We start from the raw sequence: 13,693 nt of genomic DNA on the forward strand, positions 1-13,693 counted from the left end.
AAATTCTTAAGCGGAACAAGTGTAGTAAGATCGCTGACAAGTCACCAGCAGAATGGGATACAGTCAAAGAATACCTATCAGACGAGCTTGCTTAGGATTCCGAGGTTGAGAATAAAATTAGGTGTGCTGTTACACGGACCTTGACGGACCAAGTAGCACAAGGAACAAGAGCGTTTTAAGATCAAGGTGATAAGTATTGTTTACATCATGTATTGTTTTTCATCATATTGAATTTAAAATTTATTATAAAAATGAACATTTAGATTGTAATTCAGTACATGTCATTTGATTATGAAAAAGAATCCCTCTTCATGATCTGTTTAGGAAAATGAGAAGAACATATATAAGTATTTGAAAGATAATGTTACACATTCATTTGTTTTAGACATGATTGATTATGGTTCTTATATCCAGTTTATCACAGTTCCGCCAGTTATACTGTTATATTTAATTTAGGATTTTTCTGAATCATAACAGGTTAAAATGGGACAGAGGAAAAGATGGTTACGTGAGAGAAGACTTTAAAGCACAGTTATCTGTTTATCAAAATTTAGGAATTCAAATAAATATTCAATGCTATTTTCCCGTTCTTTGTGTTTCGAGCGCACTTGACTCTGCAAGTGGCGTCTCCCATGTAAGAGTTTGTGGTTATTTGATAAATATTTTATGTTCGTTTGAGTTTACGAATTAGAATTTAAATGTATTTATCAAAGTTGTACAAAAATCGAACATGTAAAAATGTTGTGTGTTTATAGTTGACTAGTGTTTGGTTAATTATAGTAAGGTCGGTTCGAATGGGATATTGAGTTTATGCACGAGTGAACTCAGGTGGTTTAAAGTCATTCGAGCCATTGCAGTCAAAGTGTACAGTAGCATTTTGCCAAATAAATAATATTATTAATTATATTATTTATTTTCAGATTTGTAGACTACTAGTATGGGGAAAACAGTACATGTACAAGCTGCTTAATACCTGTGTATTTATATGAACTTTCCACAATATTATACTCATATTTATAATAAAATGTGCGCTTGTCTCTGCAAGTGGCGTCTCCCATGTAAGAGTTTGTGGTTATTTGATAAATATTTCATGTTCGTTTGAGTTTACGAATTAGAATTTAACATAGCTTGTTTTCATTGATCGTCCTGAACATGAATGAAATATTTGCCACTGGACGTTAAGCAACCAACAATCAATCAATCAATGTTTTCAGTTATTGTAAATATTTTATATGGTTTTGTTTTCACCAAAAAGCTGATCAGAACTGATGTTTGTCAGTGTCTTGATTAGTACATACTTACTTCTATACTAACTATCCCTTTTACTCTTGGTTCAATTGCACAATTTGTACCACAAAAATGTTTGCAGGCTGCATATAGACATTCCTCCATCCTACACTGCATTATAAGCATCCACTACGGATTAGTTATCATACAGATTACACTTTTTCTTAGTTCTTGGAGTATCAAACATTTCCTAATTAAAAGCAAAAGATACCTTCATGACTTATTGGATTATCAAAAATGTATAAGTCGGAGAAAAATAGACAATAAATTTGCTAAAAAAATTAGAGTGATCTAAATCACTGATGGAAAGATTAAAACAACGGTCTTACAATTTTAGTATATTTCAGTATTCCTTAGAGGTATGGGGTGGACCTGAAAAAAAAGTGATATAACACTATTACATGTATTTAAAATTGCATTACTTCAGTTCTTGAGATTGACAATGATCATGTTTTTCAGTAGATTAAATTCAATGTCAATGGGTCATTAAATTTGCTTAACAATTTCTTTCATATTGTCATTTAATATTTCCATGAAATCATGTTCACAATTACAAGTTTTAGTTGTATCGAATAGAAAAAATAAGAAAATAAGGTTCATCCAAAATAATATTTATCCTTGTACTTAGTCAGTAAACAGCATTGGGCCAACGAGACAAAGGAACTCGAAGTTATGATAGATCTATAAATACAATGTATATACATAGTATACTGCAATTACCATCATAATGTAATAATATACTATTGAATAAGAATTGACAGTCTTGCATTTCATGCTTTTAATTTCCTCTAATTTTTTTTATATTTCCCTCAATCCGAAAGAAAACAAGATAAAGGAGTCAGTTGTTTTATCCACCACAAAAAAGGAAGAAGATCTCTGTAAATCACTACACAAATGTACGACTTAAAATATTGTCTATTTATTATGTAACACAGTAAAATGCAATGTGATAATATCGTATACACAGGTAAAGACAGAGTTACTTTCTAACCAATACCGGAATCCCTTTCCCGAATTCGGTAACTATCTGACGCCAATTTTAATTTCACATGCAGCAAAAAGTGTGCATTTGTGTAAAACAACTACAAATGTGGGCATTTGTGCTTTAAAATCTTTTAAATATATATTTCAAAAGTAAAAAATTTCAAAACATTGCCATAAAATAAAACTAATTTGTTTTTGTGGTCATTGACATTGTTAAATATTAAGTGTCAGTATACTGAGATTAAAGTAAGTTCATTTTCCTCTTTCTTTTTTTCTGGCTCTTTTTTCATATTTTCTCCTCCATCTGTCTGATTATCTTCTCCAGTAAACAGGCTTTCACAACCTGTACATATGTGCTGTCCATCTTTCTTTTCAACATAATCTTTTGAAATTTTCTGACAAAGTTGACATTTCTACTGTTGTTTTTCAGCTTTAACAGAATTACCCATACTTGTTGATAACGTTTTTGATTTTTCTGAACTGCCCTTGTCTGTTGATAAAGTTTTAGATTTTTCTAAACTACCCTTGCTTGTTGACACAGTTTATGATTTTACTGAACTACCCATACTTGTTGATATACTTTTTGATTTAACTGAACTACCCATCCTTGTTGATAAAGTTTTTGATATTTCTGAACTACTCATGCTTGTTGATAAAGTTTTTGATATTTCTGAACTACCCATGCTTGTTAATAACGTTTTTGATTTATCTACATGTAACTTGGAAGTACTTCCATCGCTACTTTTTGGCAAATTTTTATTTTTATCTAATACCGCAGTACATATCAAGTCGCAATAAATTGTTGACAGGCTTGTTTTTCTTTAATTGTTTAACATTTCATACCGATATAACATATAACTTTTATTATTCTTCCCTTAGTTTATTTATTTTGTATTTACATTGTATCATAGGTCAAATTTATTTGTTCAGTGTATGTTCAATGCTGTTAATATGTCCTTTGATGGAGTTAAGCTATTTCAGTTGATATTTTATAGTGTGTCTTTCTGTGTTGTGATGTTACACTATTGTTTCAGAAAAAGGGTGAAGGTTTGGTACCATTTAAAACGCTTAATCCCGCTGCATTTGTTTGCACCTGTCATAAGTCAGGAATCTGATGTTCAGTAGTTGTCGTTTGTTGATGTGGTTCATAAGTGTTTCTCGTTTTTCGTTTTTTATATAGATTAGACCGTTGGTTTTCCCGTTTGAATGGTTTTACACTAGTAATTTTGGGACCCTTTATAGCTTACTGTTCGGTGTGAGCCAAGGCTCCGTGTTGAAGACCGTACTGTGACCTATAATGGTTTACTTTTATAAATTTTGACTTGGATGGAGAGGTGTCTCATTGGCACTCATACCACATCTTCTTATATCTATTTTAGTTATATCTGAGAGCTCAATTTTATTGTGTATTCCAAATGTTTGATCACTTTGTATGGTGATACCTTGACTATCTTCAACATGGTGAACAAACTTGAGTTTTTCTTTTCCGTTGCGGAAAAATATCTGTCCTTGTTTGAACATCATTTATTGATGATATTGGTTTGAAACTCTTTCATGTTTCTTTGAATTGTCGGTGTCAGTATTTGAGAAACTGGATTTGTTTATGTGTTTCAGCAAATAAATTTGCAATCGATTTATCAAATTTCAAGTTAACTAAACCTCTCACTTGTATGTCAGTCGCTTAAAATTCCATTATATTGACAACAATATGTGAACCAAACAAATAGAAAGTTATAAAACAAAGAATTCCAAGAGATGAAGTTGAAATCATTCTTTCAAACATTTTACGGACGCCATCACGAATGTTTGACAGTTATGGAATACCTGTTTTACAGATAACGACGGATATGTTCCAATTAAAGTGACCCCTATCCCGTCCTATTTTCCTCGAATGTGATCTAGCGACTTATCACCGAGTTTGTACATACAGGAGCAACACGACGGCTGTTACATGTGGAGCAGGACCTGCGTATTCTTCCGAAGCATCTTAGATCACCCCCGGTTGTTGATGGAGTTCGTGTTGCTCAGTCTTTAGTTTTCTATGTTATGTTTTGTATACTGTTGTTTGTTTTATGGTCTTTTTTCGGTTTTTTTACATGGCGTTGTCAGTTCATTTTCGAATTATGATTTTGATTGTCACTTTGATATCGTATGCCTTTCTTCATGGGAATACTTTGATAATTCATAAAACGAAATGTGCTTTTAATGTATATTAATGATGTCTCAATTTACAGCAGTAAACTTACCTAAAATAGAACAACGATCACATAAAAATCAGCTAAATTTACTGCAGCTGATTGAAATCTGGCGCACAATGTGGTAATATACGAAAGGACACAGAATATCTATTCATACATTATTTCCTACTCCTTCTTAGAGATTTGTTTGCCATTTTTCATTTCTAAACAAAAAGAGTTTTTTCAAAGAAAAAAAGAGATGGTACATGTTAACCGTCCCACTCCGCTGGCAAAACAAACATAAGATCTGTTATGAGATTGGTAGCTCACAATATACATTTGTAAATCCCTGTACGTGTAAATGCTAGGAAAAATTTGTCTGATCCTGCTTAATGGTGAAAGATATTATCCGGCAGACAATAATACATTTACAAAACAATTTTTAACATAATGATAATCATGGCTTCCCTTTTTGCATTGAGGATCATTTAAAACAAAATCAATATTTCGCTTTCCTAATTTTTCGCTTGTACCATACCTATAGATGAAGGTTACTTACTCCATAAACCCTTATCATGTGCATAGCGAATATGTTTAATTATTTTTGTATGTGTGTGTTTGCATGTTTCTCTTATTTTTAGCCGATTTATCCATTTTCCTGACCTGTTGATTATTTCTTTGTAACCAACGTGTGGTTCGTTTGATCTCAGTTTTTTATTGGTCAAAATTCAATTATAACGTCAAACGTTTTTGCTTTTCTCTGAATTACCTATTGTGACGTCACGAAAAAAGGCGACCAAGTCTAATGACGTTACATACAAAGAACACATCTTTTTGCAGATCATTGGAAAAGAAGGATAAGTTTTGTCTGCAAGTCGTCTAAAAGTCATCAGAGAAACAGATTCAACCACCAAATCTCGTACAATTCGATATTTCTCAACTCTCGACAGTTTCAAAATTAAAAATGTAACTTTCTCGAGTGTAGAAATATCGTACCGCACTCGATGCAGTGGTAGAATCTATATGTATAGTGTACATGTATGCGTGCATATATGTACGTGCATGCGTGCATTTATGTACGTGTTGTCATGCTTTTAAGTTGTTTGAATAAAAATCAGAAAATATCTAAAGAAATCTTTTTTCATTACATTAAAAAAATGTTGAAATAATTTTTTTTTTATTGCTGGACGATTTGGCTTAATACGTTAAAAGAATATTAAGAATAAAACAATGCTTGTTTCATGAACTGAAAGTTAAAAAAAAATCATTGCAAATAACATGAATAATGCGGAATATAACAAATGTGGTAATTCCATTGTTTGCTGTCTTATCTGGATATAAGTTAGCTGATAAAGCCTAAGAAAGTCATTTATTGCTGCTGATGTGGATGTAAATATCAAAGTGAAGAGCTACCAGAGAGTGTGATCTATTGAAGACAGTTTTCAGACTGCGAAAAACGAAGGGACATTTTTTTTCTTCATATAAATTACATATACATAAGAACGAAATGAAATTTTCTTCTTGTACAGATAATCATCTGCTCTAGATATATTGCATTTCTTTAAATTTTGTTTAAGTGTTGTACGATTTATTGTATACATTTAAAACCATATTATCAATTGGTTACATTTTGTCCAATAAAATACCAGAACTAAAAATATCTATAGTTTTTTTGTATATACAATGGCACGTCTGACCTCATTTTGCAAGATTGAGATCAGTTATTACAAGTTGTGAATGTTTTATTTATTCGACATCAGTCAATGTGCTCATCATTCCCCTTGTGTTGTCTTGATGAGACGACTTTGCTCTAGTGGATATATTTCCTCCCTAAAACAAAAAAAAAATCGCAATCATTTTTGCATAACCATATCAGCAGAATATCGTAAAGTTTGTCTTTTAAAAAGGTTTAATAAAACATTGCAATTTAAGATATTTAGACGTTTGGGTAATACATAAAAAGGGATAATAAACATTTATAAAAATGTTGGGAAGTACATCACATTACACTGTCCAAATATCCAGACATGGTACTGGTCCAAAGTATTGTTGTGTTTAACAAGTTGTACATTTTAAGAGTAGGTATGTTACACTACAAATAGACACTTATTTAAAAACAGCAAGCGCTGTAGAAAAATTTATTCCTAATGAAATATACAAAATTTCTCGTTATAAATGATGTATCATGTGTTTGATTAAGATTCGGATTCAATTGATATCTGTGTTCATTTAAATATATATACAAGCAGAAAGGGTTAGGTCAAGAATGATGTAATACAATTTTATTCGATGATATATAACTACTTTATAACGGAAGAAAATTAAAAAAAAAATAATCCTATAAATGGTTTGACTTGTATTAAATTTAAAATTAGGTTCGCAGACATCGTTGTACTTTAAAAGATAACCTGTGTATTAAGAATATTCAAGCGTAATTCCTGGGGATCTAACTTTTAAATGTTCTATATATATATTATATATAAAAGGGGTTGTGGTTTGATTGCCAATGAGACAACTATCCACTTCAAACACTTCCAAACTGGGTTTTTTTCAAGTTTGTTCTTATGTTTGAATTCATATAACGCTTTTTTCATGTTAGGGGAAGGGTTCACCAACAGTTATCAATAGTAATCAATATTTAATTTTCCATGGCTATTAATGTATAAATTGCTTAAGCAGTATTTAGCGCAAAATTTTGGAATTTTTGTTTTTTTAAGCCCTACAACTTCATGTTCTGCTTACATTGATATTGCGAGCGCTACTGAAGAGTCTTATCTATACGAAACATGCGTCTTGCGTACAAAGCTATGTATATTTGTTGAGTTTTTACAGACACATAAACATTTTTCGGAATGAAACCATGTTCCCCTTATATTATGTCAATCATTGGATTAATTACTATTCAGTAAAAATCGCTAATTCCCTTTTAATGTGATATAATTTTATTGAATTATATCGAAACTTAAATTTCTTTTGCTTTTTTTTATAATTTAAAGGGATTACCTGAAGGATAGCATAATGGAAAAAAGTCATTTGGTGTATAGATCCACAATAAGAAGTCCCTTTAACACATATGGTTGAAAAGCAGAAAGCAAAGAAAAAGGATAAGTATTGTTGTTCTTCGTCTGAAAGTCTCATTTAGGTCTTTGATAATAAAAAAGGTACTAATTTTATGTATAATATGCGTCTGTCGACAAATAATTTCTCTTTGATGATGGTCGAGGGCAGCATATTTGAAAATCCAAAACCTTATATAAACATAATAAAGGCCGTACTTTGACCTATACTTGTTAAATTTTTATACATTGTGACTTGGATGAAGAGTTGTCTCATTGGCACTCAGACCACATCAACTTATTTATATTGAAGAGCTGATCATACCATAAGTATAGCCAAGTTTGGACAATGAGCTTTGCATGAAAGGGATACATTCCTTAATTAGAATTGATTTATAAAATTTTATAACAGCAAATTCCAACTTAATATGCTTCAATAGCTCACACCTCACTGTTTATATTTAGAAATACCATAGCACCCTTTTATTTACTTATTTCTTACTTAAGTGCTGCCTAAAGCCAGGTACTTAACTTGAAATAAATACAAAAGAACTGACCATAACACTCTTTTACATATGAAATATTCTTTGACTTTTGGCATGCTATTGAAAGATGTCACACATTGGAATGCATATGCTCCCATATTCTTGAAGAAAATCCACTCTCCCCTTTTTAAGTCTGGTAGTTTGATGTTTTCAATAATTAAATCTACAGCATCGCAAGTCGGTCCCCATATTGTGCTGTCATACACTTTTTCGTCGTCGTCCTGAAAAGAAATAAATCTATATATAAAAAAGAAGATGTGGTATGATTGCCAATGAGACAAATCTCCACAAGAGACCAATGACACAGAAATTAACAACTATAGGTCACCGTATGGCCTTCAACAAGGAAGAAAGCCCATACCGCACAGTCAGCTATAAAAGGCCCCGAAATGACAATGTAAAACAATTCAAACGAGAAAACTAACGGCCTAATTTATGTACAAAAAATGAACGAAAAACAAATATGTAACACATAAACAAACGACAACTACTGAATTACAGGCTCCTGACTTGGGACAGGCACATACATACAGAATGTGGCGGGGTTGAACATGTTAGCGGGATCCCAACCCTCCCCCTAACCTGGGACAGTGGTGTAACAGTACAACATAAGAACGAACTATAAAAATAAGTTGAAAGAGGCTTAACTCATCAGATGATAAAAATACAAATACTACAATTACAAGTGGACGTGGCCGGGTACTTTTACATCCAAACAACAAAAAGACACTAAGTACAGATTTGAGAGTACGCGCAGTTACTGACAGCTAGTTCAAAGCCACTAACAACTAATAAAATAATCATGCATCTTAGACTAAATTATCAATCTTTACACATCCAACATCCAATGGATTTAGTGTAAAGACTTCATAAATAGTCAGAGAAAAACATGACCTTGTGCAATGCCAAGATACAGGTAACGACAAATTGTAGATCCATGAATGTGAATATGTATATAACAATAATATTTAGTTTGCTTTTAATTTACTGATAACGAAATCAATATCAGTACCAATAAAAACAATATTTAATGATCTAATTACAGTGTTGAATCGGTAACATTTTAGAATAAGTTTATTTTAAAGGATCGATAAGTTTACCAGGATCGTTTCTAAATTTCCGGGCACGGTAAACAATATTGCCGTAAAATTGAGGATTTGCATGTTTGAAATAAGTTTTCTACAGGTACAATTAAACTTCAAAACAAAATCTTTATATCTAGATTACGTTCGTTAAAACCAAAAATGTCACAACAGACACGGGCAGAGCGAACGAGTTGGGAAATATAAACACCGTAAGATGGTGCCAAAGGAAGTTCACAATCCAAAAAGGGAAAATTAATAATAGGGAACGAAAAATCGTCCCTTTTGTCGTAAATTTAAGTGTGGAGTTTCCCGTGTAAAACCGAAATTTCTAAATCTAGGAAAGGAGAGTTGTTACCGTTTAAATTTGATTTATTTAAAGTAAGTTCCGTTGGGTAAATTTCGGCAGTATATTGAGAATTTTTTTTATTATTTAACGAAAAAAATATCATCAAGATAACGGTAAGTGTTGTTGAATTCACTAATTAAATGAAATTTAGACGGATCTTTACTGAGTTTGGTCATAAACTGTGATTCATAACAGTACAAAAACAAGTCTGCTATTAAAGGGGCGCAATTAGTGCCCATAGGAATACCTACAACCTGTCGAAAAAACTTTGCTGCTGAAACGTACATAAATATTATCAAGGACAAAATTAACAGCTTCAATCATCTCATCACACCTCCAGTAAGTATATCTAGCATATTTACCTTTCTCATTAGAGAAGAAGGCTTTAAATGAGTTGCAGCAAATATATTTGCATTCAAATTTACCAAACGACCATTTAATTAAATAGTCAAATTTTTGTTTGATAAGATTGTGTTGAAGTGTAGTGTAAAGAGTAGAAAAGTCAAAATCAAAAGGGTCATCAAAAGCACGCAATTTATCTAAAACATCCAAAGAATTTTTTACACTCCAAAAATAGTTAATTGTACTATTTTCATTTATTTTATTACAATAGTTTATGATAAGCTCTTTGATAGTAGTAAAGAAACTTGTTAAACGCACTGAAAGGTTAGTTGTAGAACAGTTACTAGAGGCCAAGATGAAACGATATTTTACTAGTTTTTTGTGTTTAGGTAACCAATACATAGTAGGGGGGCCTTCATATGTTCAGAAGAAGCCTTAAGCTGTGATGTGGTTATGATATGTTTGTTAACTATATGACTCTCTGTGGGGCACATGGACTTGAATGTAGATGAATTTTAAATTTCATTCTTAAAAACGTCCGTGTAGTATTTACGGATGTATGCATATCAACATGCCCGCTATTCTTCGGTTTAAACTTTCTCCAAAAAGACACAACACATCATTAACTATTCGAAAAAGACTACAATTTATACCGACATTTTCAAATTTGTGTAAAACATTTTTACCTCAAGACTGCAGTCAAAGGTTAAATAATGTAGATATTTAACTATGCCCGACATCTGGTATAAAACTTTAAATGATGTGCATTTTTGAAACACGTACAAAGGTTACAATAAGATAACCGTATAATTGATGCATTTAATGGTAAAACATCAACAAGCGTCTATAAGCCAACCAATTCTTCGAAGGGTAGGTGAATGCTTGTATCTGGTATTTAATGCAACACATGCATTGACAATGAAAACTGTGTGACAAGACCTAAACGGCACAACAAATATTGCCACAAACGCTCAATGAATTTCATCAGTAGGCAATTGTTTACATAAATGCCAAAATGAAAAGTAAATAAAGACTGTTACATATATTACCCCAGAGCGTTAAATCTAAACCTTTTGTTTAACATGATTTAATGTATTTCAAACTAACATTTACAATACTTGACTGCATTTTTTTTTCTCTTGTGGCGTTTCGTTTTGGGTAGAGTTTTATATCAATTACTCACTATTCTTAAATAAAACAATAAAAATAATGTACCGGAAGTTTTTAATTTAGAACCATTCCCATTGACTTTTAGTTTTGACTGTGTAGGTTGCACGTTGCATTAGCGTGAGGAAACGCAACAATCTACAAATCTTCCGTTTTTTAGATTAATATCAATAAAAGAAAAACAATAATATTCATTGTCTGTAAGAAAGGTGTTTTTACCAATATGTTACGCATTATCAAGCGCAATATTTAAATCTACTGCTGATATCGTATTGTATGTTACCTTAAAATGTGATGGAACGAACCAGCCAGGGTAGAGAAGACAGTCAAAAAAGCATCCATAAATTCCATCATTGACATAATACATTCTAATTTGTTTATACAGTGTATCTCTGTAACCATGTAATTCACCATCTGAAAATGGCAATCGACAATATGTGATACATGTATGTTAATAATAACTCAATCTACAGCAATTAGTTAAGCCAAACCCGGACAAGAAATTAGAGCTATGCATCAAAAGATGCATTCTTTTGTTTGGAATGATTTTTAAAATCTTTTCAATAAACCAATTTTGGTATTTTCATGCCAGTACTTGCTAAAGGGCTGGTAAAGCCCTTTAAGACTTGTAGCTTGTTCCTTGTAGAAGAGGAATCGACATATAACAAATGTAATCTCCAGCATTTATAAGTGCAAATGTTATAGTATATTTATCACCATTTTACATGATTAATAGATATTAATATGTGTTTTGATAATATATATCGAATGTATACAAACCAGGTGTTATATTTTCAATTTCTTTATCAACATTTTTCTTCGCTATGATATTGGTTGCTATTGTAAAAGCGGAAGATACGTAAAACTGTCCAGGTTCAGCTATTATTCTGACATCATTCCCTTTGAAATATTTCTCCAACGATTTATTCACTAGGCAAGATATCTACAAATAGAGGTAATGTTTCTTTATTTGTTTGTATATTCATAATACATCTTTGAGTTTTACCTTATATAAATGTTTTAAACATCGATAAATAACTGTTGCATTTGATCACTCTCAATGTATGCTCTGTTGCTTTTTATTGGAAACAAATATTTTACTATATGACATTTTCAAAAATGCATAATAGCAAGTCCTATTTCTTTAATTTTTTTTCTTCATTTAAAAATAGAATACTTTGATTTTAGTTAATTTGCTTATTGGCGCAATTGCTTTAATAAAAGTTTTGTCGACATTTTGTTCCATCTCTCTTGTTGTTTCTAGAAGAGCATTGCATTACATGTAACAAAGTAAAAACAAAGTGTTACAATTGTTGAATAAGTTATTTATTCTTATTCCTTTTTTTTTGTAACAGATCAGCTGACAATCAACAATAGTAAATAAAAGTAGATATAATTGAATATAAGATAACTTTTTTTATTATTTTCCTGGGAATTGTTTTATTTTAAGGGCAAGGTAGTAAATTATATAAAAAATATATACAGTAAATATCCGGTTACATCGTGATCTTAAAAGATGTTGATATTTGTCACGGGGCAAATAGGAAATGTATATGATAAGTAAGTGATATATGTTTTATTCGAAAATTATTGCAAAAATATTATTATATCGTATTCGTCATCAGCCCTATATGCATGGTGTACTGACCAAATCTTACATGCCTGACATATCAAATATATATATATATATATATATATATATATCTGTTTAGCCAACAGTGATATTTGTTATACAGTTGCATTTCAGAGAGGTGAATCCAAATCAATCATCTACATTTGATAAGTAACCATGATCATAGTCCGCTGAATTTTAGCATTTTTGCTAAATTTTCGCTTTTCTTACAGAAATTTGTGTTCAAAGGTAATATACAGATTTATAATAGTTAGATATTAGTGGTATGCAACAGCAGTATCAGTATCGTCTTTCGTTATTAAACCTTGGATACGATGGGTTCATCGACCATTAAAGATTAAAAATTTAGGTCTGATAAATGAAAACCATGTTTAATGACACTAGTTTTCGTAAAACTCGTAAGTAAAGATGGTAAATACAGCATCATTGTTTTTCAGTGTTGTAAGTACATGTTAAAAAAAAGTTTATACTCTGGAATAATAATGGGTTCAAAATGGGCAGATAGTCCTATATTTTTATCATTTGCAACTGTACATTTATCATAGACGAAACATAGATATTTCTGTGACCACAGTTTATTGCCATGTAACTATAAAAACTGATGTTGACTTTTTAATTTAAAAAAATAGTAAGGCCATATACTGTATTTAGCAATACGGATTGTACATAGTACTAAATATAACTAAATCTCGATATAACAACAATCTTATTGTCTTACGTACGCCTATACAGACATATCAAATATCAGTAGGATCCTAAGGGGTTGTTGTGTATAAATAAAACCCAACAAATCAGAACCCTTCATCAAATTAAGACATTACGCTACTTATAGTGAACTATTTTAATACCTCTTTAAATGTGTTTTTATCATTTTGGACGTTTCGTCCGGGATAACCTCCACCTATGTTCAGCAGTGTCATATCGAACCCCATAGCAAGTCCTATGTCAAATACATATCTTGACTCCTCAATAGCTGCTTCATAAGCTGCAGCTTCCTGGCAACCACTTCCAACATGGAAACTGTAATATCGTTAAATCTCTTAGACACCCAAAATATTCCCCCTTGATTTT

General features: G+C 31.4%; 1 protein-coding gene across 1 annotated transcript in view; it reads right to left on the reverse strand.

Annotated features, from left to right (window-relative positions):
* Positions 1 to 6,022: 6,022 nt before the first annotated feature.
* LOC127721997 (ornithine decarboxylase-like) overlaps positions 6,023 to 13,693 on the reverse strand; it is a 90,385-nt gene continuing 82,714 nt past the window's right edge. Inside the window, exons 7-11 of the mRNA XM_052228850.1 lie at positions 13,471 to 13,642; positions 11,770 to 11,932; positions 11,273 to 11,403; positions 8,062 to 8,270; positions 6,023 to 6,278 (exon numbers count right to left, since the gene is read on the reverse strand). Of these exons, the coding sequence (XP_052084810.1) occupies positions 6,221 to 6,278; positions 8,062 to 8,270; positions 11,273 to 11,403; positions 11,770 to 11,932; positions 13,471 to 13,642 (733 nt within the window). The 3' untranslated portion in view covers positions 6,023 to 6,220. The remainder of the gene's footprint in view (positions 6,279 to 8,061; positions 8,271 to 11,272; positions 11,404 to 11,769; positions 11,933 to 13,470; positions 13,643 to 13,693) is intronic.

Source organism: Mytilus californianus, unplaced genomic scaffold (genome assembly GCF_021869535.1).
Source record: "Mytilus californianus isolate M0D057914Y unplaced genomic scaffold, xbMytCali1.0.p SCAF_12, whole genome shotgun sequence".
Classification (NCBI taxonomy): Eukaryota; Metazoa; Mollusca; class Bivalvia; order Mytilida; family Mytilidae; genus Mytilus; species Mytilus californianus.